This window comes from Tachysurus fulvidraco, chromosome 17, assembly GCF_022655615.1.
Source record: "Tachysurus fulvidraco isolate hzauxx_2018 chromosome 17, HZAU_PFXX_2.0, whole genome shotgun sequence".
In the NCBI taxonomy this organism is placed as follows: domain Eukaryota; kingdom Metazoa; phylum Chordata; class Actinopteri; order Siluriformes; family Bagridae; genus Tachysurus; species Tachysurus fulvidraco.
Window position 1 is genome coordinate 11,823,301 of NC_062534.1, and position 25,268 is coordinate 11,848,568.

Here is a 25,268-nt window from a genome sequence, read left to right on the forward strand (position 1 = left end):
GGCATATTCCAAGATGACAATTCCAGGCTAGCACAAATAGTGAAAACGTGGTATTTGCTAGCAAAAAGTCCAGACCTTGACCCCATTGAGAATCTGTAGAATGTGCTGGAGATGGCTTCACATAACAGTCTGACTCTCACATCAACAATACAAGATCTTGATGTAAAATTAATGCAACTCTGGATGGAAATAAATTGTTGTGACAATTTTAATAAGCTTATTGAAATTATTCTACAGCGAATGCAAGCAGAAATCAAAGCACAATAATGTATTATCAAATAAATTACAACTTAGTAGACATGCTAATAAAAGCATGTTTAGCCAACACCACGAAAAATACAGGATACAAGCTAGGATTTATGCTTTTTGGGGAAAAAAAATAAAGAATTCATTAAGAACAAAAAGTGGAATATAAGAAAAACTATATATCAGCATAAAAATGAATTAATCAATCAATTAATTTTTTTTTATATTTTATTATGAGGTTGATTAAAAAAGTGTATAAAAATATATATTTATTTTATTTATTTATTCATCTCTTACTTATTGCTGCATTTATTTTGGTCTGCTTATATTAGGCATGTCACTAATTAATACCAAGTATCATTTGCAAAATAAATCCTATTGTACAATCCTCTAAATAATTAGATATAAATGTTGTCGCGAGATTTTAAGCCAATTGATGTATATGTAATATAAGTAAAGATGAATAAATACACGTATTAAGAAAACACAGGCGCCAGATGGTATTCAAAACGGCCAAAACTATGCACTAGGACCCAGGAGCCGCGGAGATGGGAAGCTCAAATATTCACAATGGGGATGTTTGGGTTGAAAGCTAGTAATGTTATAGTGACTGTGCGCGTGGAAGAAAATGCACATGTTAGAAAAGTTAAGGATATTTAGATGACGCTCCATACATGGAGGGAAACGATGAGAAAGGTGAGTAGACTGTAGCTATCATAGTTAACCTGCCACACAGAGGGTGATTTGTGGTTGCAATTGCAAAATCGTTTTAACAGGTGGCGTGAGGTCTCAGAAATCCAATTAGAAAGAATATAGCTCATGGATTTATTTAGATGTTGCTGGAGTGTCACCAAACGGTACTGGATTCCGTCTTGTCGAAAACTTTTATTCCGATAAGGAATTAACATTACAAAATACTTTGGAATAGGAAGGTGACCCAGTCTGTGTGATTAGCTTTTTCCCTTCATCTATCAGTTCAGCAGCCAGAGGTGCCAATGCGCATACAGCTGTTTGTGACCCTTAAATAGAGGGCGCGCTCAGGAGCAGTTTCATCCATAGGTACTGCTTCAAGCTCACCTGAGTCAAAACACCTAAAAAAATAAAATTGCCTGGGTGAGTGAGTGGTTAAGTGACTCTAAACTAGGCTGGGATATCCAATACCCTGTTTTATAAATAATGAAAAAAGCTTATCCTCATGAAGCAGGAACTTATAACAAGAAACCAAAGGTTTGTATAATTTTAAAAAATAACAAATTAAGTGCATTATGTTGGTAAATGCTTTCTTGGCACAGTGAATGGGAAATGTTGGTGTTTTGTTTCTGCACAGGAGCAGATAACAAATGTTTTCCTCCTAATCATTTCTGCATAAAGCAACTTGCTCACTTTCACTAAATATACAGTTAGCATAAACAGAGTTTGAGCAAAAAAAGAAAATTCACAGTGTAAACATTGTTTTTTTTTGTGTGCTATTTTTTGCTTTTGCTATTAGTTCCAAAAAGGATATCTGCCTCAGGCTCATTAAAACCAACATATTAAAACTTTGTGGGGGGGTTTTCCAGTGAAAATAAATCAATTTATAAATCAAATTTTTGAACCTGGGACAGAAACCTATACTTCCTTTCATACAATAAATCATATTTTTCTGTCCACTGGCAATTAGACACAATGGAAAACACCCCACACATTAAGACTGAAAAAACTGTCACATTTACTGTAGGTATGTCAAGCAGTCTTTCTCTGGAATTCAGCCTAGCCTAGCTAGTTCATTTTCTTTGATAGAGTGAGTCTGTTTATATGAAGACTAGAGAGAATGAGCAAAAAGTCCCCAAGGGAGCATGCATGTTGTTCCAGCCTTTACTTTTAAACAATCCTGTTGCCACATTGATTATTTTCATGGGAACTGGGGCCTATTTCCCTTTTTTCATTTTTCTTTTAAATAGTCTGAAGAGTTTTGTTAGAACTGCTTGTTTTTGGTTTCAGGTGAATTTGAGTTCAATTTTTTTGTACTATTACTAACAGCAGGGCCAGTGCATATATCTTATCTTGTTTGTTTTACTTTTCTAGTTAGAAACTAAATTAAATGTGAATCATTAAACAACTAGTAGCAAATAACCAAGCAGGATAGATAACAGCATGTGAGGTTCATAATGAGTGGCTTACATGAGTGTATCAGGTTGGCGTAAAGGGGAAAGGCTCTCCCTATGGAGCTATTTAATGTGTAGGATTGTCTTTTTATTTGTAAAAGCAGTTCTGAATCATATTTATTGTTTCCTTGGTCTTTTTTCAGCGTATGGAAGAGCTTATCTGGGTTAAGAAAAAAGATGTTTTCTCTTGTAAATTTCCTAATGACATGTGAATCAAATGTGAAGACTACTGCTTCAGTCTTAAATCTGCTATCTTTTATTTAGCCAGGGAGTGATTAAATGTCTGTTTTATTGAATGTAGCACTAAAAGAAAGTGTGTTTTCTGTATGGAACTAGCTGCAAGACTAGGCATGTCACAATTCTTGCAAGCATGTCAGGTCTGCAGCTCAGCACAAAGTATTCTGCAATAAGGCATTTGGTCTTAATACACTTCAATTAAGATTGATTTGAAAAAGTCAACTGAGGTACAACAAAAGTTGTTTGAACCCTATCATTGGTTGTTTATAAAACTGAGCAGCTTTGTGATATTTTGGGGTGCTATACTGTGATCTTCTATTTTGCTTTTGATAGTTTTGTCTTTTACACATGCCAACTGTGCCAATATGCAAATCCCATACCACATCATCAGTGAGTTCTGATTGTGCTAACATGCCCACACTTAGGTTCTGTCACAGTGATTCTCTGCCCTCTGATACTCTGCAAACCAAGAGCACAGTGGACTACAAGCATCAGCACCTTTTTTAATCAGGTTATACGTTTGCTTCAAGATCTTGTTCAGCCTAACTGGATAATAAAGTCCACAATAGGCCTGCAGCTGCAGGGCGGGTCAGCATATCTCATGTGATTTATCAATACTGTTTCAGACAGGCTGATATGTAAGGCTACACTGAGGAACAATGATTCACTTAAACATCATTTTTGGGTGTATTTGAAGGTGAGGCTAGAGGAAACATGCTGACTTTATAAGTGCCTGGTAACGTTGAGCCTTGTATGAACTACAGAAATGATTTATGAATTTTTCTGTGAAGTGTTTGGCTCATTGCATAGCTGCAGTGGCCTGAACACTTTCTAGACATTTCTTCTCAGCAGAAGCTTCCTCTCTTAGCTGATATATTAGTAGAGGTTAAGGGTCAAGACTGCACCCTAGTGAGGGGAATTCTGCTTTCTCTGACTTTGCTGCACACACACTCCCTTTGAGCTATTTTCTGTATATATTTCCAGACAGAACCTCTAGTCTTTGTGCAGCCACAATGTTAAATGACTCTGCACAGACTTAATACTGTCAGTGGAACACTGAAGTTTTTCACAGTGGAAGAAGCAATGGCCAATATAAGGCATAGTTGCAGAGTGAACTCATAGGGGTTTGGACAATATGAAATATTAATTAGGCTGACTGAATGAAAGCTCTTTTTGTCTAGGGATAGCTGACTCATAGCTGATAGATGGGTCTCTAAATTCTGGAACCTGAAGGCCCCAGTGCCACTAAACTCTGAAAACTTAAAAGCACTAATTCCAGGATCCCTAAATTCTACATTCCTTCATCACCAACTGATATCTCTTAAAATATGTACATACCTAGGCAGGAAAAAAGAAAAAATATGTATATACCAATTTTAATATTTATATTACACACACGCACTGAGTATATATGTACACTGTTCAGGCATAACATTATGAACACCTTTGTAATGTTGTGTTAATCCCCCACTTTTGCTGCGAAAACAGCCCTGACCCATTCAGGCATGGACTCCACTAGACCCCTGAAGGTGTGCTGTGATATCTGGCACCAAGGTGCTAGCAACAGATCCTTTAATTCCTGTAAGTTGTGAGGTGGGGCCTCCATGGATCGGACTTGTTTGTTCTTCATAACCCCACAGATATTCAATTGGATTAAGATCTGGGGAATTTGAAGGCCAATTAAATACCTCAAACTCGTTGTTGTGCTCCTCAAACTATTCCTGAACCATTTTTGTTTTGTGGCAAGGCACATTATCCTGCTGAATGAGGCCATAGCCATCAGGGAATACTGTTTCCATGAAGGAGTGTATGTGGTCTGCAACAACACTTGTGTAGGTGGTATGTGTAAAAGTAACATCCATATGGATGGCAGGACCCAAGGTTTACTAGCAGAACATTGCCCAAAGCATCACACTGCCTTCACTGGCTTGCCTTCTTCCCATAGTGCATCCTGGGTGAGTGATGCAGGTGCACCCAGTTATCCATCATCAGACCAGGCCACCTTTTTCCATTGCTCCGCAGTCTAGTTCTGATACTCACGTGCCCATTGTTGCTGCTTTTGGAGGTGGACAGGGTTCAGCATGGACACCCTGACTGGTCTGCAGCTACACGGCCCCATTCACAACAAACTGTGATGCACTGTGTATTCTGACACCTTTCCATCAGAACCAGCATTAACTTTGTCAGCATTAACTTTGAACTACGGTAACATCTGTTGGATCAGGCCACACGGCACCTTTGCTGCTCACATGCATCACTTTGCATCGCAGGTTTACTTTTTTTTTTACATTTGCTAGATACTGACCACAAAAGACCAGGAAACCCCCAAAAGAGCTGCAGTTTTGTAGATGCTCTGACCCAGCCAGCATAATTTGGCCCTTGGCAAATTTGCGCAAATCCTTACGCTTGCCAATTTTTCCTTCTTTAACTTTGAGGACAAAATGTTCACTTGCTGCCTAATATATTAACAGGTACTGTGATGATGAGATGATCATGTACAGTATACATATTTTAAGATACACTACATCTATAAAGCAATATTCTTTATTTCTGATTGCTGCAGCTCTCCAGATGCATATGACCCATATGTCTTCATCCTTTATTCCTCAGAAAGATTGATAAAACACTTGCTTTTACCAGCTTTTAGATTCTTTCCTGTTATCACTTTATAGCAGCTATGAAAAGCTGTTCCTTCCCCAGCCTCTCTTTAACTTGCTTTTGAAGTTTATTCGACACAAACAAAAAAAAAAAAATTTAAATCCAGAATACAGTGCAGCGGTATATTCACTGCGTAACACTTGATGGAAAGTGTGTGTGAGAATCGTACCACACTTCAATGAAATCATTCTGTGGTGTGGTTTTGATCATTGGCGGCTCTGGATAAAATTGCACATGAACTCTGACCAAGGCAAGGTTTGGGACTGCAAGCATTGTAAAAAATCAACCTCTCTGAAAAGGTGCCTTTTATGATTGTGTCTTACATGAAGTGTTCCTCACTACTGACTGAATAATGAATTGTTAATGCCTCCTATAAGGATTATTTTTCCATTTTCCTTTTTTTGCTTGTATCCTTGTACCCAACCCCCCCAACGATGAAGGAAGAGTAATGTACAATATATCTATACTGTGCAATATAATAACTATTTGTAATCATGGTGCCTCGGGCCATAATGAGAAAGAGGAAAACGATCAAAGCTTCTTGCACCCTGCTAAGCAAAGGATGACTTTTCAAAGCTGATTAATCCTTAAACAGGTAACATGAAGGATCGTGCTCATAATTCTGCCACAGTACATGTATAAATGGGATGAACTTGGTATCTCCAACCACAAGGAGGCCTTCTACTAGCAATAGTAGCCTCAGTAACCATGAAACTGGGCACAGGCTCACACAAAACAGACAGTTGAAAACTGGAAAAATCTCCAGAAAACCTTCAAAATCTTCCTGTTGAGACAGACGTATCAGCTCAGACACTGATACCAAAAGCATGAATTGCAAACAGCAATAAATGCATAATTTCACAAAGTCATCTCATACTGATTTCATGAATATGGCAATGTGTTCACTGTTCTTCAGTGGCCTTCCCAGTCACCAGATATAAATCTGATAGTACACTTTTGTGATGTAAACATTTGAAATGGGAGATTGGCAGCATGAAAGTGCACCTGAAAAATCTGAAAGAATTGTTTGATGCACTCATATCAGCATGGACCAGAATTTCAGTAGAATGTTTCCAGCATCTAGCAGAATCCATGCCATGATGAATTGAGGCTGTTTTGAGAGCAAAAAAAGTCTACCCCGATGGGTATAGAGTTGCTAATAAAGTATTGATGTAATTGTGCCATTTTAGAAAGATTTATGCAGCCATAAAGCAGCCTTGAACGTTAAACTAATTTCAGTCAGGACCACTTCGTAAATGAAGGATGAGTGCATACAGTTGGCGGGATGGTTCTGTTCTGGGAGAATTTTCCAGTGTACTTATCCGTGCGTGCATGGACGGGGCGGGAAGGCCGCAGCTGGGGAATGAAAAGACCCCCCCCCTTTCGCTCAGAATCAGAACCGAAATTGCCTTTTTTTTTTTTTTTTGCGAAGCGGTTAATCGGTGCCGGCGAGAGGTTCTGGCTGGAGGAGTTGGGGCCGGAGGAGGGTGTTGGATCGCAGCAGCGGCATGCATAGGAGCGCTCGCAGGCGAGGAAGAAAATTAAAGGAAGAAAATTACGGAAGTCGTGCCGGATTGGTGCGCCTGTGGACGGCTGATTAGCAGCTGATGCAGCTTACTGCGTGGCCTGCCTGAACTAACGCGATGCTTGATTTCAGTCAGGACCACTTCGTAAATGAAGGATGAGAGCATTTAGTGTTGGCGGGATGGTTAGTGTTGGCGGGAAGTTGGCGGGATGGTTCTGTTCTGGGAGAATTTTCCCGCGCGCCCGTCCGTGCGCATGCATGGACAGGGTGGGGAGGCAGCAGCTGTGGAATGAATAGACCCCCAAAATAAAACCATATGCCAGAGGGGGACCCCCCAACATGACTGATGCGTGGCGTCGGGACAGCAAAACGTGATTGGGCGTATTGGCCGAGCGGGTGGTATGCGGTGTGCGAGGCTGGGTCGGAGGTATGCGTGGGTCGTGGGAAGAGGGAGGACCGGGGGCCCTGCCTCGTGATGGACTAGAGTTGGGGTCCACTAGCTAGTGGAGATGTGGAGGATGCGTCGCGCTGGGCTGGCTTGCAGCGTAATCGCGACAGCTGTTGCTAAAACGCATATGCCCCCACCGCGCGATATGACAACGCATGTTGCATACCCACTAAGCTATAGCGGAGACGGTAGGGGAAGTGTCACCCAGGGCGAGCGTGGCGAGGTTCGTACGAGTTATTGCAACGGGAATACCTTTGAAATGTTTGTCGGATTTTGAGTGTTTTAGGAAAATTGAAAAATAATGTTCGTCTAGGGTGATGTCCGACACCGTGAGGTCGTGGAAGGTGTCGAATTTGTTGTTACGTGTCGTGAATTCACCCACCCTGAGGAAACCGTAGAAGGCGCATAGAAACACCACTTCCAGGAGAAGATCCTGGTAAGGACTGAAGCAACCCTGTCTCAGTCTAGTGACCAGTTTTTTGACGAGAGGGAGGGTGAGAGGGAGACGTTTGTCTGCGCCTTTCGGTGTCTGATGCCGTCGAGGAGCAGGCAGATGGACGGATGCCCCAGCAGACTGCATGCGGACGGGTCCAAGCACCTTAGGTGGAATTGGATGCCTGCGACTTGGCTTTTGATGGAGGAGGGTTGCATTTTTTGTGCTTGGATACATTGCACGGCGTAGGCGCTCAGGATGGCGAGGTTGACAGGCAGAACGGGGGCTGAGAAGGTGGCGTTAAAGCTGGCGAAGCGAAACCACGTGGAGTCGTAGGCTTTTAATGTGGATTCGGCTAAGCTTGATCTCATGTACAGTGAGGCTGCGGAGAGGTATGAATGCAGGGTAGAGCTTAGTTGAGGAAGGTCAGGGCAAATGCTGGGCAGGGCAGGCCTGAAGGAGAGGCATCTGGGCACAGCGCTTGGAACGCGAAGGGGGGGAGACATAGCAGCTGCAGGTGGAAAGAAGGGGGTGCTGGCGGTAGGAGTTGGAAGGGCCATCGCTAGCGTGATGCGGGGGAGGAGGCTTAGGTCTATGCCGGGCTGGTGAGGAGATTGTGGGAGCGCCGGGGGCTGGCGAAGCAGGTGTCATAGATGCGGTGGCCGTAGGGGGAACGGGCGGAGGCAGCTTTTCCAAGGCTTGGATCCTGGCGTCAAGATTGGAGAGGGAAAAATGGATGTTGTGGAGGGCTGTCAGCATGGGATCTTCAGAGATCGGTGGGGTGAAGTCGGGACGAACAGTCCTCTTTTTTGGAGCTGACGGGTATTTTGCGCGCAAGCAGTGCTTTCTTTTTGCGGTGGCCTTCTTGGGGCTGGAGGTAGGGTCGGAGGTACTTCTGGGATATTTTCCAGGAAATACTGGAACAGTTGGCCGTGGTCTAGACTGAGCGGCGCCTGGATATTATGGCTAAACAGGGTCGCAAGGATTCTTTCGACGGGCCATGCCGCGATCGGTGGAGGCGATATGCACGCCAGACGGGGGCTTCTGCGAACTGATGGGCCATGAAGATTTTCCGTAGGGCCCGGGTCTTCTTCGGAGCTTGGATCGGACATATTAAGAGGAGTGGCGCGCTGATAGTAGCTGAAATGTGTACAATAGCGAGCAGCATTGCTAGGTTGGATCGCAGCAGCGGCGATGCATAGGAGTGCTCGCAGGCGAGGATTTAAAGGAAGGAAATGACGGAAGTCGTTGCGCCCTTGGATTGGTGCGCCTGTGGACGGCTGATTAGCAGCTGATGCAGCTTACTGCGTGGCCTGCCTGAACTAACGCGATGCTTGATTGACCTGGAAATATGTACATTTCCTCATGTTTCCATGGACAGGAAGAAAAAGATATGCTGATCCCCTATAATTCAATTACATATAGATTCTTTATGTATTTTTCTGTCTTACATTGTTTTGGGGGAAATATTAGCCCACATTACAACATTGGATTAGTTCATTGATGTTTGAAGGGATTTGTTTATGCACAACTCACCAAGTTCACATCCTAGCATCTCAGCTGGGGTTGGGGTCTGGACAATTTGCTGGTGTGCTTTGGATCATTGTCCATTGTCATTGAGAAATAAATGAATACTTAATACCAGTATACTCTTGAGACAAATGTAAACTGGTATTAAGTATTCATTTATTTCTCAATGAAAGCAAGCCTTCCAATACCTGTGGCTGCAAAAAAGCCCAAAAAGATAATTCCTCCATCAAATAGTGGTGATGTGTTTTTTTGTTTTTTTTTTAATTCAAACTTGGTTCAATTTTGAAAACCTAAGCTCTGAAAGTCTTACTTGTTTAGTATTTAGGGCCAGAGCACCATGCTGGTGCGAAGCCCTATTGTTTTTGCTAGGGTTTATTTATTTATTTATCTATCTATTTATGTATTTATTGCACACATTGGCCAATTGGGGTCCCTTAACATGCTCGAAAGCTCTTGAAATTTGGCACACACGTCAGAGTCGGGCGACACTAGGCTTGGGCAAAGGCTGGAATACGGGCGTGGCAGGGGGGCTCTATAGCACCCCCTGTAATGCAAAAACAAACATTTGTGCACAGATCGGGCAATTATGTACGCACATGTACATAATTGTACCAATGGACCAAAAATGTACCAAAAATGTCTTATTGGGATGACACGTGGTGTGTATGTTCGGCCAAGGATTCCGATCGCATCGATGTGCCTATTGTGAATCTCGGACATAGCGCCACCAACAGGCGCCAGGAAGTGTGTCAGTCACAACAGTTGCATGTGGTGAACTTTTAAATACTCCTCCTAGGACATTCATGCGATTGACACCAAAAGTGGTCAACTTGATGCTGAGACGTTGCATTTGCTAAATTGCGAAGGGATTTTTGATATCTCGAACGGTGCTGCCATGGCGAGGTGACTAAGTTATGGCGAATTCAGAGAAACAGGAAGTGTCTTCTATCTAAGCCAAAAAATGTCTTATTGTGATGACACGCGGTGTGTATGTTCGGCATTCAACCTCAAAAAAAATTCTGAAAAAAATTCTGAAAAGCAAAACCTAAGAATAATATTAAACACAAATGTATCAAAACTCTATAGCCCTACAAATAACTTCTCGGTTCTTAGGGTTTTCTGTGAAAAGCTTATATCTAAATAATAAAGTTTTATTTTTATAATTTCTCTTTGGGAATTACAGCCTGACTATCAGTCTGATGGATGCTGTTGATATAAGCATGATATGAATTCAGTACGAGATATTTTGTGTTGTATAGTTAGTAGGATTATAAAGTTAGATTTACAGTTACAACTTTCACAGTTTCAATTAAATGCTATCAGTCTATCTAGCAAGTTTGGCCATAGTATCAGTCCCATCTAAAAACAGCATTGTAGCTTTATCTGTTACCTGAATGAGTCAGAGTGACATGTTCCTGATAGTTTTGTAAGTAAAATGTGACTAAACGTCCTAGCATCCAGGTTGATGTCACATGATATTGATGGTTATGACTTATTGATGGTGATGCTTTGTTATGTCCATCATATGGAGGCACACATCAGATTAGGGGGCAAAGCAAATATTCTGCAACAGCCAAAACATCTGTTATGCTGCAGCATTCTCGTATTTGATGGGGATCCAAAGTTTATTTTGGAGGGATTTTTCTCATTATTGACTTTGGAGCAATAAAGCAAGGTGTCATCTCAGAAATCTGATGCGCTATGAGGGAAAGCTATGGGGGATTACACAGAGAAACCCAACACTCAGCTTTGAGCCTTCATTTAGTGCTTTTTAATATGGATGGACTGCAGCTGTCGGGTTCATCTCCTGGGCTGGATTGTTTTTGTGATTTCATTACAGTAGGCCTTGTTCTTTTGATGTGACACGTGACATTGTGTGTTTAAGAAAACATCTCTGATGAGGTTATGATGAGGTTATTCAATGTAATGCTGATCAGTGTATATCAGTTGGGGTAAAGTGTAGTGTTCAGTCACCATGCAGCTCTAGTATGATAATAAATGCCAGTTTACATAATATCGAACAATATCTAAAGTGTGTTATATATAATGGACTAATTACAATTCAAAGATTTGTTCATGCTAATTTGTCTTTTTTTGGAAAAGGAATAATTCTCATCTCTAAGAAATTTGCCCTATTAAGTATATTACATTGTAAATAACTATTGTCTTTATAGTCACAAAATTGCTATGGGTGGTAGAATCTACTGTCTGACTGTTATTTGCATTATCTTACAGTGTCTCAAATGTACCTACAACAAGACAGATCTGAACATGCCATCAGGAATATTTAACTGTGTAAAGGGCTGGAAAAGTGTCTGATGTCATGCTTTTAAAGGTAAAGCGATGGAGTCACTGATAGAAAGAGATTATCTGAGAGTGTGCTTGCTAGTGTGTACACATTGTGAGCCACAAGCATGAGTGTGCCCTGAAATATTTGGCATGTCTAATCATGCTAGGTAGTCTTGAGTTTACTCTTTGTAGGCTGGTGGCTCATGCATTACATTCGACTGAGTGCATTGTGGCATGTGTAATCCAATAATAATAATCCCAGACACTAACAACCACCTTGCCCTCTACTCAAAACGTTCAGGGATATAGTGGCATTCTGAATAGGGTATGAAATAAAGACCATTTTAACACATAAATGAAAGTAATTTCTAGCTGATCAGGCATAGCTCAGAACTATTATTTAGTCTTGAGGGGGAGGTGTGCATGTTTACACAAGGTTTGTCTTTGGTTCCTGATCCATTAGGATTGCAAATGGGGGATTGTGTGCCTCCCCTGCCTAAACACACACACACACACACACACACACACACACACACACACACACACACACACACACACACACACACACACACACACACACACACACACACACACACCCTCCCCCTACTGATACATCAGAGCAAATAGGGAGGGTAAATTCCCCTGTTTGCTATCCTCAGACATCTTTGAATCAGAGGAAGAGAGGGAGTGGGAGAGTGGGAGGAACTGTAAGAAAGAAAGGTGATAGCAACACACCTACAATTACTGTCTGACCCTAGTGCAGTTTGCAGTTATTTTGTCTAGTAATATTTAATTTACAGTGTCATTCTGGATGATTGTGTGACTTTCTTCAGTTTGATAGAATATGGTGGGTCTGGCTGCCTCTACAGCAATTAATGGTATGTGTTTCATTATTCCAGTATTAGTATCAATCAATACTAGGACTGATGTACTACATGTTAGGGTCTTGCATGTAACTAAATGTCTTCTAATATAAAGTTGTTTCTACTACTTTTGTGGTTTGTGGCAACCCAGTTTGAGGTGACACTATTTACGCATGTATAAGCAATATAGAATGTTTCACCTAGTTGTTTATTGCATTCTTGGGTTGTTCTCCGTGGTTCTCACTAGCAAGTGAATTGCTATTTCAATTTTGCTGCCTCTGTTTTTTCAGGTGAAAGTTGTTGAACGCAGCTTTTAGAAAGATATGGAATGTGCTCAGGTTCTTCAGCTATTGTACAAGTCTGAGAGTGCCAGAGCACTTGGTCAGTTGTGGGGAAATCACATTTTCCTTCCTGAAACTCTATTCTAAAGTTAATTTTGTCAGTACAGCTTGTATAGGGCAGCTACCAATGTTCTTTGAATGCGAGTGAAAAACGAGTGAACTCAACGACACTGACTAGCAGAGAACATTCTGGATTGTATGAAAGAAAACAGCAAACTCCTGTCCAATCAACAAACTTTGTGAATTATCTGGACTTGATTTGAAGCTTTGGTGTCCATTTCTGTGTTCTCAGTACAGTTTTTGATGTGGTATATTATCAGAGAAGACCACATGTGTAGCTTTTGGGAGGAGAGGGTGCATGCAGTCTTGTGTTTTCTTTGGCCCAGAAAGTGACTCTCCACAGGTGCAGCTGAAGATAAAGTTAAAGCTGAGTTAAAAGAAGAGAAAAGCTCAGTATGTTTGATCTCTCCTACTGAGAAATATAGCTATGAGTATCATATGCATCCACTGCTTTGGTGTTGTTTAAGCTGGTGGTAACTAGCCCCGGAAGATCCTTTTTTATTGAAAATCATAGAATGTCTCTGTAACCAGGTCAACTTTTGCCCTCTGTGAGAATTAACCTGAATATAACCCATTTCAAAAGTCATATCTCCTGGTAGAGTTCATTTTCAGGGCAGTCAAAGTAGACTATTAATTTTGTGAATACAGAGGCCTTAGGCCAACAAGTGGGAATTTGAAGGTTTAAACATTGAAATGCACACTTTCGCATTACATACATCAAGTTGGAGTCTGCCCTGAAGGCAGCTAAAGGGGACGATGGCAGGCAGAGCAGTGTTTTGCAATAGGTGAGGCAACAACAAACAAAGGCTTTCTGTGAGCTATTGTAGTCTATGGACTGTGACAGTTTTAGTGATCATATTTCTAATAAATAAGTTCAGGCAAATGGGTGTGGATGCAGCATAATATGTTTGTGTGGTTTGTAAACTCTTCACCTTTCCCTTGGAGAAAACTGATGTTAGTTCACTGGACTTGAGAGGACTTGTGTTCTGAACTTTACAAATATCTTTTTTTTTTCTGCAAGGCTGGTGTCAGCAGCAAGTAATGTTAGACAGATCAAAAGTGACACTAGGGAAAATAAAAGAATGCTGCCTATCATCATGTTTGTTCTTTCAGTTTTTTAATCAGTTTAATCAGTTCAGTGTGCAGCTGCCTGATGGAAACAGATCAGGCGTCTCTTTCCAATATTCTTCCATTTCTTTATGTCATGCAAGCACTATGACCACCCTTTCAATTCTGAGCTCAGGAGTGGTTTTTTTTTTTTTTTTTTTTTTTTTTTGGGGGGGGGGGGGGGGGGGGGGTCAAAACTTTTGAGAATGACTAGCTTCTTGTGAAAAGTGTTGCCTTTTGCCTCCATGTGGGGAGAGGTTTTTGTTACAAGCAGGAAAAATGTCAATACCATTAAGATCTTGAACAGAGCTTTGGGTTCTAGGTTTGAAGCATGTTGAAAGTTAGGAGCCAAATAACCTTGTGTATACTTTCTAATGACCATATTGAAGTACTCTCTTGGAATATAGAGTTAAGAGTGAACTGTGCATCTTCACCTCACTCCAGCACAGAAAGCACTTAAAAATTAGACAGCCTTTAGTACTGTGAGAGTATATTAAATCTGTCACTGGTGTTCCACAGAGAGCTGTTTTACTTTGGTTTACTGTGGTTATTAAATGTTTGCAGACTAATTAACCCATGACTACTTACTCTGAACTTTGCCCCCTTAGTGATGGAACTCTTGGTGACTGAACTGAATGTGTTGCTCAAGCTGCTAGACCATGAGACCCTGAGCTCTGCTACGGAGGAGAAGAAACGAGCTGTGAAGAACCTCCTAAAACAGCTGAAACCCTCAGGTGGTTATTATTTGTGAATAGAGAACACAACAAAAAGGTTATATTTTTATAAGCAATGACATTAATCTTTCACATTAATAGCTTCTTATATAACAAATTTAAATAAGATTGTAGCCAGCTTATGGCCAGACATACAGTGGGTGAAAGGTCTACATATACCTGTCAAAATGGCAGTTTTTTATTTAAAAATATGAAACCGAGATAATAATGTCTCAACTTTTCCTACATTTATTGTGACATAGAAACTAATAGCTTAGACATAGATGTTTTATTGAGAAAAAGCTACCTACAATAACCTGGCATACACACTTCTTAACTTATACTTACTGTTGGTAAAGAACCTTTTGTTTGTAAAACAGCTTTCGGCCTTTTTGGGTAAGCGTCTACTAGTTTAGCACATCTTTATCTGGTAATTTAATTTCACGCTTACCTTCAAGAATGACCAAGATTTATCAAAACGTGATTTCCTGTGCCCAGGTTTTTGATAGGATTTAAATCTGGGCTCTGACTGGTCCATTCCAAAGATTGACAATCTTCTTCTGAAGACATATATATATTGACTTGGATGTGTGCCTTGAATCAGTCTAAAAGAGGCAGATAGGTGTTGTGTTACAATAGATTGGTGTTTGAGCCATGATTTAACCTATGTTGACTAGAATCGCAGACCCAGTTGAAGGGAAGCAAATCTAAGGAGTTCTTTGGATGATGAGCAGACTGTTTTTTTTTTTTTTGCACAAAACACATCTTTTAGAATTATGCTCAAAGAGAAGACCATAACACATTTCAGCACATTCTATATTGTAATTTAGATGATCTTTGTGTTTGTTTATTTATTTGTTTGTTTGCTTGTTTGTTTGTTTTTTATTTATTTTTTATGAAAAAGTGCTTCTGTGTAGCCACCTCATAGCTACCCAATCTATGTTGAGCTACCCCATATGTTATACTCCGGACATGTAAAGAACACAGAAGAAGTCACATGTATGGAGTGATCATGCAAGAGAGCACTTGCCAGATATTCCTGCAGATCTGTTAATGTTGCCATAGGCCATCTCCCTGGTAAGTTTATATAGATTAAATATGGGAAGGTCAAAAATAAGGGAAGCTCATTCTCTGTAAAATGATCTAAATTATTTTCCATTAAATCAGGATACTGCCCTATTTTAATTATTTAATGTAACTTTTATATAAAAAAAAGGTGCACCCAAAACCTTTAGTTTAGCCTTTGGTTAAGTTAATCATGCTTTTCTTTTGTCTCCTTTTACAATATTTTTAGTCACTGGACCAGAATACATGTACATGAACACCTCTGTCTGCAGAAATGGCACTAGCTTTGTGGAAGCCCTTTTTGAGAACTTTGGTAAATAAAATTTGCATTGATGTGCATTTGACTCAGTATTCACTGTTGATGACATTATTATGCAGTAAAATGTGTACATATTCCTTTAACAGACTGCAAACTTAGTGAGCTGAAAGTAGAAGTAGAAGAACAGAAGAAAGACCCAATCCATTCAAACCAGTCTACATCTAAACCTGTAAGGTGCCACCTTCTTTTTTAAAATTTGCTTCAGCATTTGGCACTCTTCTAGATACAATTTCAGTAATTCACTTCACTAAAAATTATTTTCTTTTTTGCTAAATCTAATTTAAAATAATAATTTAATATTATATATATATATATATATATATATATATATATATATATATATATATATATATATATATATATGTTATATTATTATATATGTTATATATATTATATGTTATGTTATGTTTATTATTATAATATATATATTATTATATATGTTATATATTATATATGTATAATGTTTGTAAAGCTTTATTGTTGATGAAACTCTTTCAATGTTGGAAAAAGGTTTTTAAGACAAACACATGTCTGCTGACCTGCACAATTCAGATTAAAATGAATAAAAATAAATAAAAATTAATTAAAGCATCTCATATCAGTATCATGTTCTGTGGATATTTTGCAGAAATAAAATGTAGCGTGAAAACAATGAAAAGCACCTATTAGGACTTTTGTCATTATGAATTCTGCTGGCCAGCAAAACCTGGTTACCTCAACCAAGAGACTGAGACTTTGCTGTAAATGAAGTTATTATTACATCATAACTTTTTTGTAATTGAAGCAGGTGGTTTACTGAGTATTGTGGGGCTTCTGTGGTATAAAGTGCTTCTGTGTATAAAGGGGATGTGGTAGCCTAGTGGTTAAGGTGTTGGGCTACCAATTGGAAGGTTGTGAGTTCAAATCCCATGTCTACTCGGCTGCCTCTACTGAGCAAGGCCCTTAACCCTCAATTGTTCAGTTGTATAAAAAATTTTGTTAAAATATAAGTTTCTCTGGACAAAGGTGTCTGCTAAATGCTGGAAATGTAAATGCTTTTGGTAGAATGATTGCCCCTTGCTTTTTGACTAGATTACACCCGATTCAGCACCTCCACTACCTACCACACCACCTCCAGAGGACTACTATGAGGAGGCTGTACCTCTTAGTCCTGGTACTGTGCCAGAATACATAACCAGCCGCAGTGAGTTTTGCTTACCCAGAAATATTGCATGAAATTAAATAAACATTATTAGTCATATGGTTTAGGTCATGTAGTTTCTTGAATGCATGAACTAATGGTAAATCTAGGTAGCCATTTGTAATTATATTTATAAAGCAGTGCATATACACCATATACTGGGTTAATACATATTTCATTACCTTTTAAGTGTAACTTTCTTTTTACCACATAACTTCTCTGAAATCTAGGTAGCTCCAGTCCTCCTAACTCTATTGAGGACGGATACTATGAAGACACAGACAACAACTGTCACAATGTCAGCATGAACCGGCAGCGCAAAAACTCATGTAATTGTGGATTACGTGTTGATTCTCAATAAAACACTATCTATAATTATTTAAAACCTATCCCAGTTTTAACATCTAGTGCAGTCTTTAAAGTTGTTTAGTTTTTTAAAAATGAAATTTGCTTTACTGTTTTGTAATGAGTCTATAGACATTAGTGTGTCTTGTACTTTTCTGGTAGCCAGAAAATGTTTACAAGCAATGTTTGAGACAAGCCTCACACAGACTCACTCCCCTACACAGGAATGGCTCAGAAATTAAAACTGAATTTTCTTATTAACTATATTCCCACCAACCTTGTGACTCACTCCAGACATTTTTTCTCACAAGACTACATTTACATTCATAGTTTGGCTCATGTATTTATCAATAATAGTTTGTTTTCTGATTATAAATATTTGATTCCCAGATAATGATTCAGATGCTCTGAGCAGCTCCTATGAGTCATATGATGAAGAGGAGGAGGAAAGAAGTCAGCGTTTAACTCACAAGTGGCCCTCAGAGGAGAACTCCATGGCCCCTGTAAGGGATTGCCGTATATGTGCCTTTTTGCTGAAGAAGAAGCGCTTCGGTCAGTGGGCCAAACAACTAACAGTTATTCGTGAGAACAGACTTCAGGTAGGAAATGCTGAACTTTGCTTTTGTAATACTTTACCTGAAATTCCATTTAGCACTAATGATTACTGATAGCTTATATTGACTATTTTAGGATATTGCAAAGTCAGTCGAGAAACCTAATCCTGTCATCTTTTTTTATGAGCTATTGTAGAATTTTGGCATGGTATTGTGTTTTGCCTTTTGTGCTGCTTTATGTACACTTATTGATTTATTGAACTGTGACATTGCTGGTTTCTCTTTCCAGTGTTACAAAAGCTCCAAAGACCAGTCTCCCTATATGGACCTGCCGCTTAATCTGTGCAATGTCATATATGTGCCTAAGGATGGAAAGAAGAAGAAGCACGAGCTTCGCTTTTCTCTGCCAGGTGGAGAGGCTCTGGTGTTGGCTGTACAAAGCAAAGAACAGGCTGAAAAATGGCTGCGGGTGAGCATGTTTTTCTTCATGTCATTAAAAAATTACTTTTCAGGTCATACAATCAGAACTGTGTTTAACTGTGTATTAATAATACACATACAGCATAATATGCTGAATGCAAGCCAGAAATAATATTGCACAAGAAAGGATTCCTTTGGTGGAGACTCCTCATCTGTAGCCAAATAAATCCATATCCTAAATCTGCTGATGTGCTGCTTCTCTGTTTGGGGATGTAGGTGGTGCATGAAGTAAGCAGTCTGGGGAATACTTTAGACATCTCAGCTTCTCCCATGATCCCAAGAAAAAGGGAAAAAGAGCCAGAAAAAGACTTCTACAAGGTAGGGTTGTAGTACGCTTCAAAAAGCTTTGATTAGGCTTTTGGTGTATACATTGTTTATTCAATTTTTTACCAGTCCTGGCTAGAAACCACACCCAAAGAACAACAATGAAGTCCTAAGAGTTAAAATAAGAGTTATATGTCTTAGTTATGCAATTTCTTCCGAATCATTTTATTGAAACCACCATAAACATTCAAATAACATTCATTCATTCATTCATTTTCTACCGCTTATCCGAACTTCTCGGGTCACGGGGAGCCTGTGCCTTTATCAGGCATCATTGGGCTTCAAGGCAGGATACACCCTGGACGGAGTGCCAGGGCACAATCGAATAACAACCTTTATCTATACGATCTACTCTTGTTTATAGTAGCCTAAACATTTTCTTTGCAAAATTACATCTAATATTCAACATTTTATTGTGTTGAAGAATATGAGAATGTGTGCAGTTAGATCTCTAATGTTAAATTCAATGTTGTGTGTTTGTGTGTAAGGTGACAGTGGCTGGAAGGTTAACTGCTAAGAAGAGTCCATACACTCCAACCATATGCTAGGATTAAGATGTGTCACATTAAGTGTAGTAAATTGTTTTATAGAGGTGAAAAAAACATTTTCCAAAATAGTTAATGCGGGTGGCAGACAGTGTTTATGTCCCTATGTACATGTTTGAGAGTATAGGAAGTCTAAAATGTCAAAGTATGGAAGATAGCGCTATTATTTTGCACCCCAGTTAACAATATCTTTAGCTTTGAGCCATGCATTTTTTTACTGTCTCTCTTTCTCAGTCAAAGACAATTTTTTCTAGACACACTGAGATGAGACATTTGAGTTTGCTTGTGCTTGTTCCTGATGAGTGTGGTTTAACTACTGTGCATTTAACATGACATGATTTTGTCTTTTAGAGATTGTCGGGTGAGAAACATGCTTCAGATTCAGATAGCATCCCTAACGTTGAAGGTCGCCGAGATAGCCGGGAGAATGGTAAGTTGCTCTTTCTTTAAAAACTCTGCAAGTAAATTTTACTTCTATTATTTTCAACTTTTAAATTATACATATACATAGTATGATTAAATAGCTTCTGGTAAAGCTTAGAATGGTATTCATTTACTTGCTTCAATTTGAGAGGTTGCTTCAGATGTATATATAAGAGCTCTGTATAAATGATAAAAATTTTTACAGCATCATTAAATTTACAGCATAAAAAATTCTCTTGCTAACATTATTTTATAATTTATTTAGGCAAGCCCAAGCGGGTTGCTCTGTCAGAATTAACAGGCACGATGAGCAGAGCAGCAGGGCGCAAGATTACTAGGATCATTAGCTTTTCCAAAAGGAAGCCACCTCTGCCTGGAGATTTGCAGTCACCATCACTGGATGACGACCCTCGTTGTGGTAAGAAGACTCAGTTGTTCCTATTACACTATTCCTTGCTGCTGTATTACTGAAATTCCTTCAGTTATAATTCAATTTGTATTTTCAATTATAATTCAGTCACTCCACACTGTGCTTGTCCTTTGATAACTAGGGATAATCTTGTGCATATCAGTGTTATTTTTTAGGACCTATGTGTATATGAGAACACTTTGATCCTGTAAAAATACAAAACCATTCAGCCAAAAGTAAAATAAAACTCCAAAAATACTATATAACAATTAAATGTAGAATGGCAGCAGGTTATTATGCTCATTAAAGTCCTTAGAGAGGACTGACAGTTTTTGAGGGAATAACTGTCATTTAATAAAATTAAATGTTTGGGTAAGCAGAGAATAGAAATGGAGTATAAAACCATTAAGTTGGGTTTGTATACACATCTTTGCTGTATGTATTATGTGTTTCTGGCAGGCTCTCTGAGTGTTTTGGTGAACAAGTGCTGGAAGGAACAGTGGTGCCGTGTAAGATGCGGCTCACTCCACCTTCACCAGGAGAAAGTTGATGCATGGCGGAGTCCACACACCTCTATTATCCTACGTGGCTGTGAAGTGGTGCCAGGCCTTGGGCCCAAGCACCCCTTTGCACTCAGAATACTAAGAGGTGGCACTGAGGTGGCAGTGTTGGAGGTACAGAGAGTTTCTGGAGGCAAATACTTTTATTTGAACCATCTCATATTATCACTTTCTGTCTAGGATTACATTACCAAAGGTTTGAGGTTCATTTGTCAGTTATTTATTGTGTCAGGCAAGCTGCTCAGAAGAACTGGGCCGTTGGCTAGGAGTTCTTCTAGCAGAAAGTGGTTCTGCTGATCCAGAGTGCTTGCATTATGACTATGTGGATGTGGAGACCATCGCCAATATTCGTACAGCTGCCCGTAACTCTTTTCTGTAAGTAACCAAAAAACATCAATGAATCATTGATGAATGGTTTGAAACTGTCATTCACTGAGTGCTTAATTTTTCATTTCTGTTCAGATGGGCTACCTCCACAGAGTCGAGCACTTATGATCAGGTGCCTTATGAAGACACACAGGTGTGTAAAATGTTATATTGAGCATGATTGTAGGCAGAGAATTCTCTTTGATGTGTATGAAACTTTATACCATCCCTCCCTGTCTGCAGCTGACTGAGGTCTCACAGCATAGCTCAGGCATATATATCAAAATATGAAACCAGTTACCTGTTTTTCCAAGAAAAATTTTTAAATTAGATGAATAAGAAAAGAAGAAAAAACACCCATCTTATATTCCCTCAATCTCTCCTGAACATGTGCATGCATGTGATGGCTCCTGAACTTTTCGACAGAAACAGCCACCGTCCTATTTTTCACTACACCAAAGACTGCTCTTAGAATCATAATCATTGACAATTTTCTTTTCTGATTTGTCATACAGCAGGAGAATGAGAGGCTGAAGAATGGATATTTATTAAAGCGCCGGTCTGCTAGTACCGACAGAAGTATGGCCAAGCCACAGATCACCGTTAAGCGTCACGGCTCTAGTGAGTCACACCAACTGTCTATGTGGTGCTCTATTATTTTTATGAAATTTGTGAGTTTACATTCTCAGTGATGGTTTTGTATAGCTGTTATATATTGTATATAATTGCAAATGTTTTTAAAGTACTGGTGTATGTTCCTGGGGGTTTTAGCTCTCTCATGGTCAATAAGGGGTAACAAACTAAAGAGATGGTAAAATGCCTGGACCTAGGGAATTTTAACAAGCATACTCAAAGCTTCTTGTTCTCACCATTTTTCAAAGCAGTCAGAGAGCGTTCCCACACTGTCACTTCAAAAGACCTCTCCAGCATGGCCCAGGCAAATGATGCAACCTGAGATTTATAAGGCACTTGAGTTTGATATATGGCTTTCCCCACCCTGTGTCTTTGCCATTAACACCCTCATCATTGCCACAGCATTGTCACTTTTCCATCCTCCCACACTTGTCTGCAACCTGACATCTGGCCTTTTACCTTTCAGACGCAAATCAGTATGGAAGGTATGGGAAGACACGGGCTGAGGAGGATGCACGCCGCTACCTGAGTGAGAAAGAAGAGTTGGAAAAAGAGAAAGATCACATCAGGAATGCACTCGTGTTGCTGCGAAAGGAAAAACGAGAAGCCAAAGAGAGAATGAAGGTGGCCACAGGTGAAGAAATAATTTAAGGCTTAAGGCTTTACCTCAACAAATCACAACAACAATACATGTGCAACTATTTTATTTGTGGTTTTGTGTAGTTTAATAAAGTGTATAGTTTAATAAAGCGTATAGTTTAATAAAGTAGAGTTTGGGGAATATTACAATTTCAATGGATAGAAACATTCTGAAATTACAGAACCTGTTTATATTTATAAATAAATATGTTTTCTCCTAGAAATGGAATGGAAATTGAATCTGTAGCTCCATCTTCTGGCTGTAGTAAACAGAGTTACGAAGTATACTTGGAAACCAAACAAATAAACTTTTTTAAAGCTTTTACTAGGGTGAAAGTTAACTAAAACTTAAAACTAATTTAACTAACGATCTGAGTATGAGAGTTAGTTAAGCAAGTCGTGGCCTAATGGTTAGAGTCTGACTCGTAATCCTAAAGTTGTGGGTTCGAGTCTCGGGCCGGCCATGACTGAGGTGCACTTGAGCAAGGCACCGAACCCCCCAACTGCTCCCCGGGTGCCACAGCATAAATGGCTGCCCACTGCTCCGGGTGTGTTCACGGTGTGTGTGTGTGTTCACTGCTGTGTGTGTGCACTTTGGATGGGTCAAATGCAGAGAACGAATTCTGAGTATGGGTCACTGTACTTAGCCGTATGTCACGTCACTCACTTAACTAACTAGTTTAACTAAGGCCATCTCATTCTGTTGATATGATTTATGCTGAATTTGAGACATTGTTTTATTACTACTTTTAGTTAATAAGAAAGATAGTGCCACTGTGTGCACATTTCCCATGACTGTTAATGTCTTTTTGCCCTGAAGAATATGTAATAATAATAGTGTATTTGGTATAGATAAACAACGGTTGGTACTTGAGGAATGTGTGGCCCAGCTGGAGGAGAGGTGCCAAATAAAGGAAAGTGAACGTGTTAACTTGGAACTTAAACTCACCCAGGTTAAAGAGAATCTGAGAAATTCTCTTGTTGGTGGAGCTTTAGGAGCACCTGTAATCACCAAACCATTAAGCAAGGTACAAAAACATGTTCGCTGTCTAAACTGCACTACCTTCAGAATTATGTCAAATCTAACTGTTCTAACTGATAATTTTATAAAAAGGCTCCAAGAACTGAGGTACAATACACCGAGTCATTAATTCCTGTCAACTGTGCCTCTGAAATGAGAAAGCGCCCCCTATCCATCTATGCATCTACAAAGGGAAACGTTATGCAGAAAGCCAAGGTAAACCTTTTTTCTGTACCATAATCTATATTACACAAACAATGCAACATGTGCAGCTTGTTGCATCTTTAAAGTGGGATTATATTTACACCCAGATTCAAACTGGATTTTAATACAAATAGTTAATCAGTAGAATCTTATTTTTTTAGAATTCCGAGAAGTGTCCAATATAAATTTGTGTCATCTCATAGATAAATTAAATTCTTGTTATATCTGCAATTTTATTAAAACAGATGCATGCCTCATTACCTTTCTTTATGAGACAAAATTATGTGGCTTTTGTTTCAGGAATGGGAATCTAAAAAAGGGAAGTGCTGAATATTTCCTGGACGTCTTTTTTGTGCACCTGAACACAAAAATCTGCAGCATCCTTTATGTGCATCACTGACAATACAAACATTATCATAGTAGAGAAACAGAAATATATTCCTTTTGAATAAGTTTGTTGCTTCACAGGCTATTTACATTAAATGTTGAATATGAAAGTGGGAGTTGATTGTTTTTAGAAAGTGGTAGTATGGGTGGTATGTTGATTAATGAGCATATTGAAGAAAGCTGTGTAAAATCACATTTTGCAGGATTTTGCATTTACTTAAATTCTCCTTTCAGATGACTGCTGTTTTCATTTATTTTTTGTATTGGTTTTGTAAAAAATAAATGGTGCTAATTATATTGTACCTTAATTTAGGCTGCAACACTAACAAGACGTTTACAGATATTTTCACAATTCTCACTTTGTTTCCAAGACTACAATTTCAACAGGAATAACAATGGCACTTTATGGACTGTGTTCCTTATTCTACTTCCATGTCATTCATAATAAATGCCTCTAAAATACAGGTTCTTTTGGGTGCGATTCCACTGTTTTAATCATGTATGTTTACCCCACAGAGGCAGGTATTAACTACTCATTAATAACAAAGCTGCATTTGTGCCATTATGTCAGTAATGTTATGAAGACTTGTAAATAATGATGAAATTCCTAGTGCTTTATATTCAGTTATAAGAGGATACTGCTGAAGGTCCATACTTTCAGACTGGAGATGAGACTGGAAATTCCTCCATGATTTGCTTATCATTTAAAGCCATATTGAAAGTCTGTGTTTAAGCTTTGTGTTCAACTTATGTACACCACAGTTATGTATATACAATGGATATACAACACCTGTTAAAAGGGCAAGGTTTTTTCGAGCCTCAATGTGAAATTAAAATCATACAAAAAGTTACAATAGCCGGGATGCATTCCTTTGAAAAGCTCATGTTCAAAAGTAGTCTGACACACTTATTCTGATTAACCCCAAATAAAGATAAGGATGTTTCTGCAGGATTGTCTTCACATCAGCTGGCTGCTGAAACCATAGCCTGCAAAAAGCTTACAAAAACATGAATGAGACTTACCTTGTTGAGAATATTAATATTGAACTAAATCAAGAGTATTGTAAATGTGCTGTGTTGTGGGATGTAGTAAGAGAGAGTTTGTGGATGAAGTGATGTGTAAGATGATTGCTGCAAACAGAACATATATTGTGATGCAAGAAAAATTTCAGACATGTTCTGACAAAGTATTCTCATATCATACAGTATAGAGTATAAAG

General features: G+C 39.2%; 1 protein-coding gene across 5 annotated transcripts; it reads left to right on the top strand.

Annotated features, from left to right (window-relative positions):
- Positions 1-786: 786 nt before the first annotated feature.
- Positions 787-24,899, top strand: afap1l1a (actin filament associated protein 1-like 1a). 5 transcript variants are annotated; one of them, XM_027136162.2, is made up of 20 exons: positions 12,154-12,230; positions 12,344-12,388; positions 14,490-14,615; positions 15,889-15,972; positions 16,065-16,147; positions 17,050-17,161; positions 17,389-17,487; positions 17,894-18,102; positions 18,347-18,526; positions 18,754-18,855; positions 19,758-19,836; positions 20,095-20,247; positions 20,698-20,912; positions 21,031-21,173; positions 21,261-21,318; positions 21,680-21,785; positions 22,264-22,431; positions 23,289-23,464; positions 23,551-23,673; positions 23,962-24,899. In XM_027136162.2, the coding sequence occupies exons 2-20, from the start codon at positions 12,355-12,357 to the stop codon at positions 23,989-23,991; spliced, it is 2,280 nt and encodes a 759-aa protein (XP_026991963.1). In that variant the 5' UTR covers positions 12,154-12,230; positions 12,344-12,354; the 3' UTR covers positions 23,992-24,899. The 5 variants fall into 5 exon arrangements, with proteins under 5 accessions (XP_026991964.1, XP_026991965.1, XP_026991963.1 ...); XM_027136163.2 differs by lacking the exons at positions 12,154-12,230; positions 12,344-12,388 and adding an exon at positions 787-942; XM_027136164.2 differs by lacking the exons at positions 12,154-12,230; positions 12,344-12,388 and adding an exon at positions 1,302-1,473.
- The last annotated feature ends 369 nt before the right edge of the window (positions 24,900-25,268 follow it).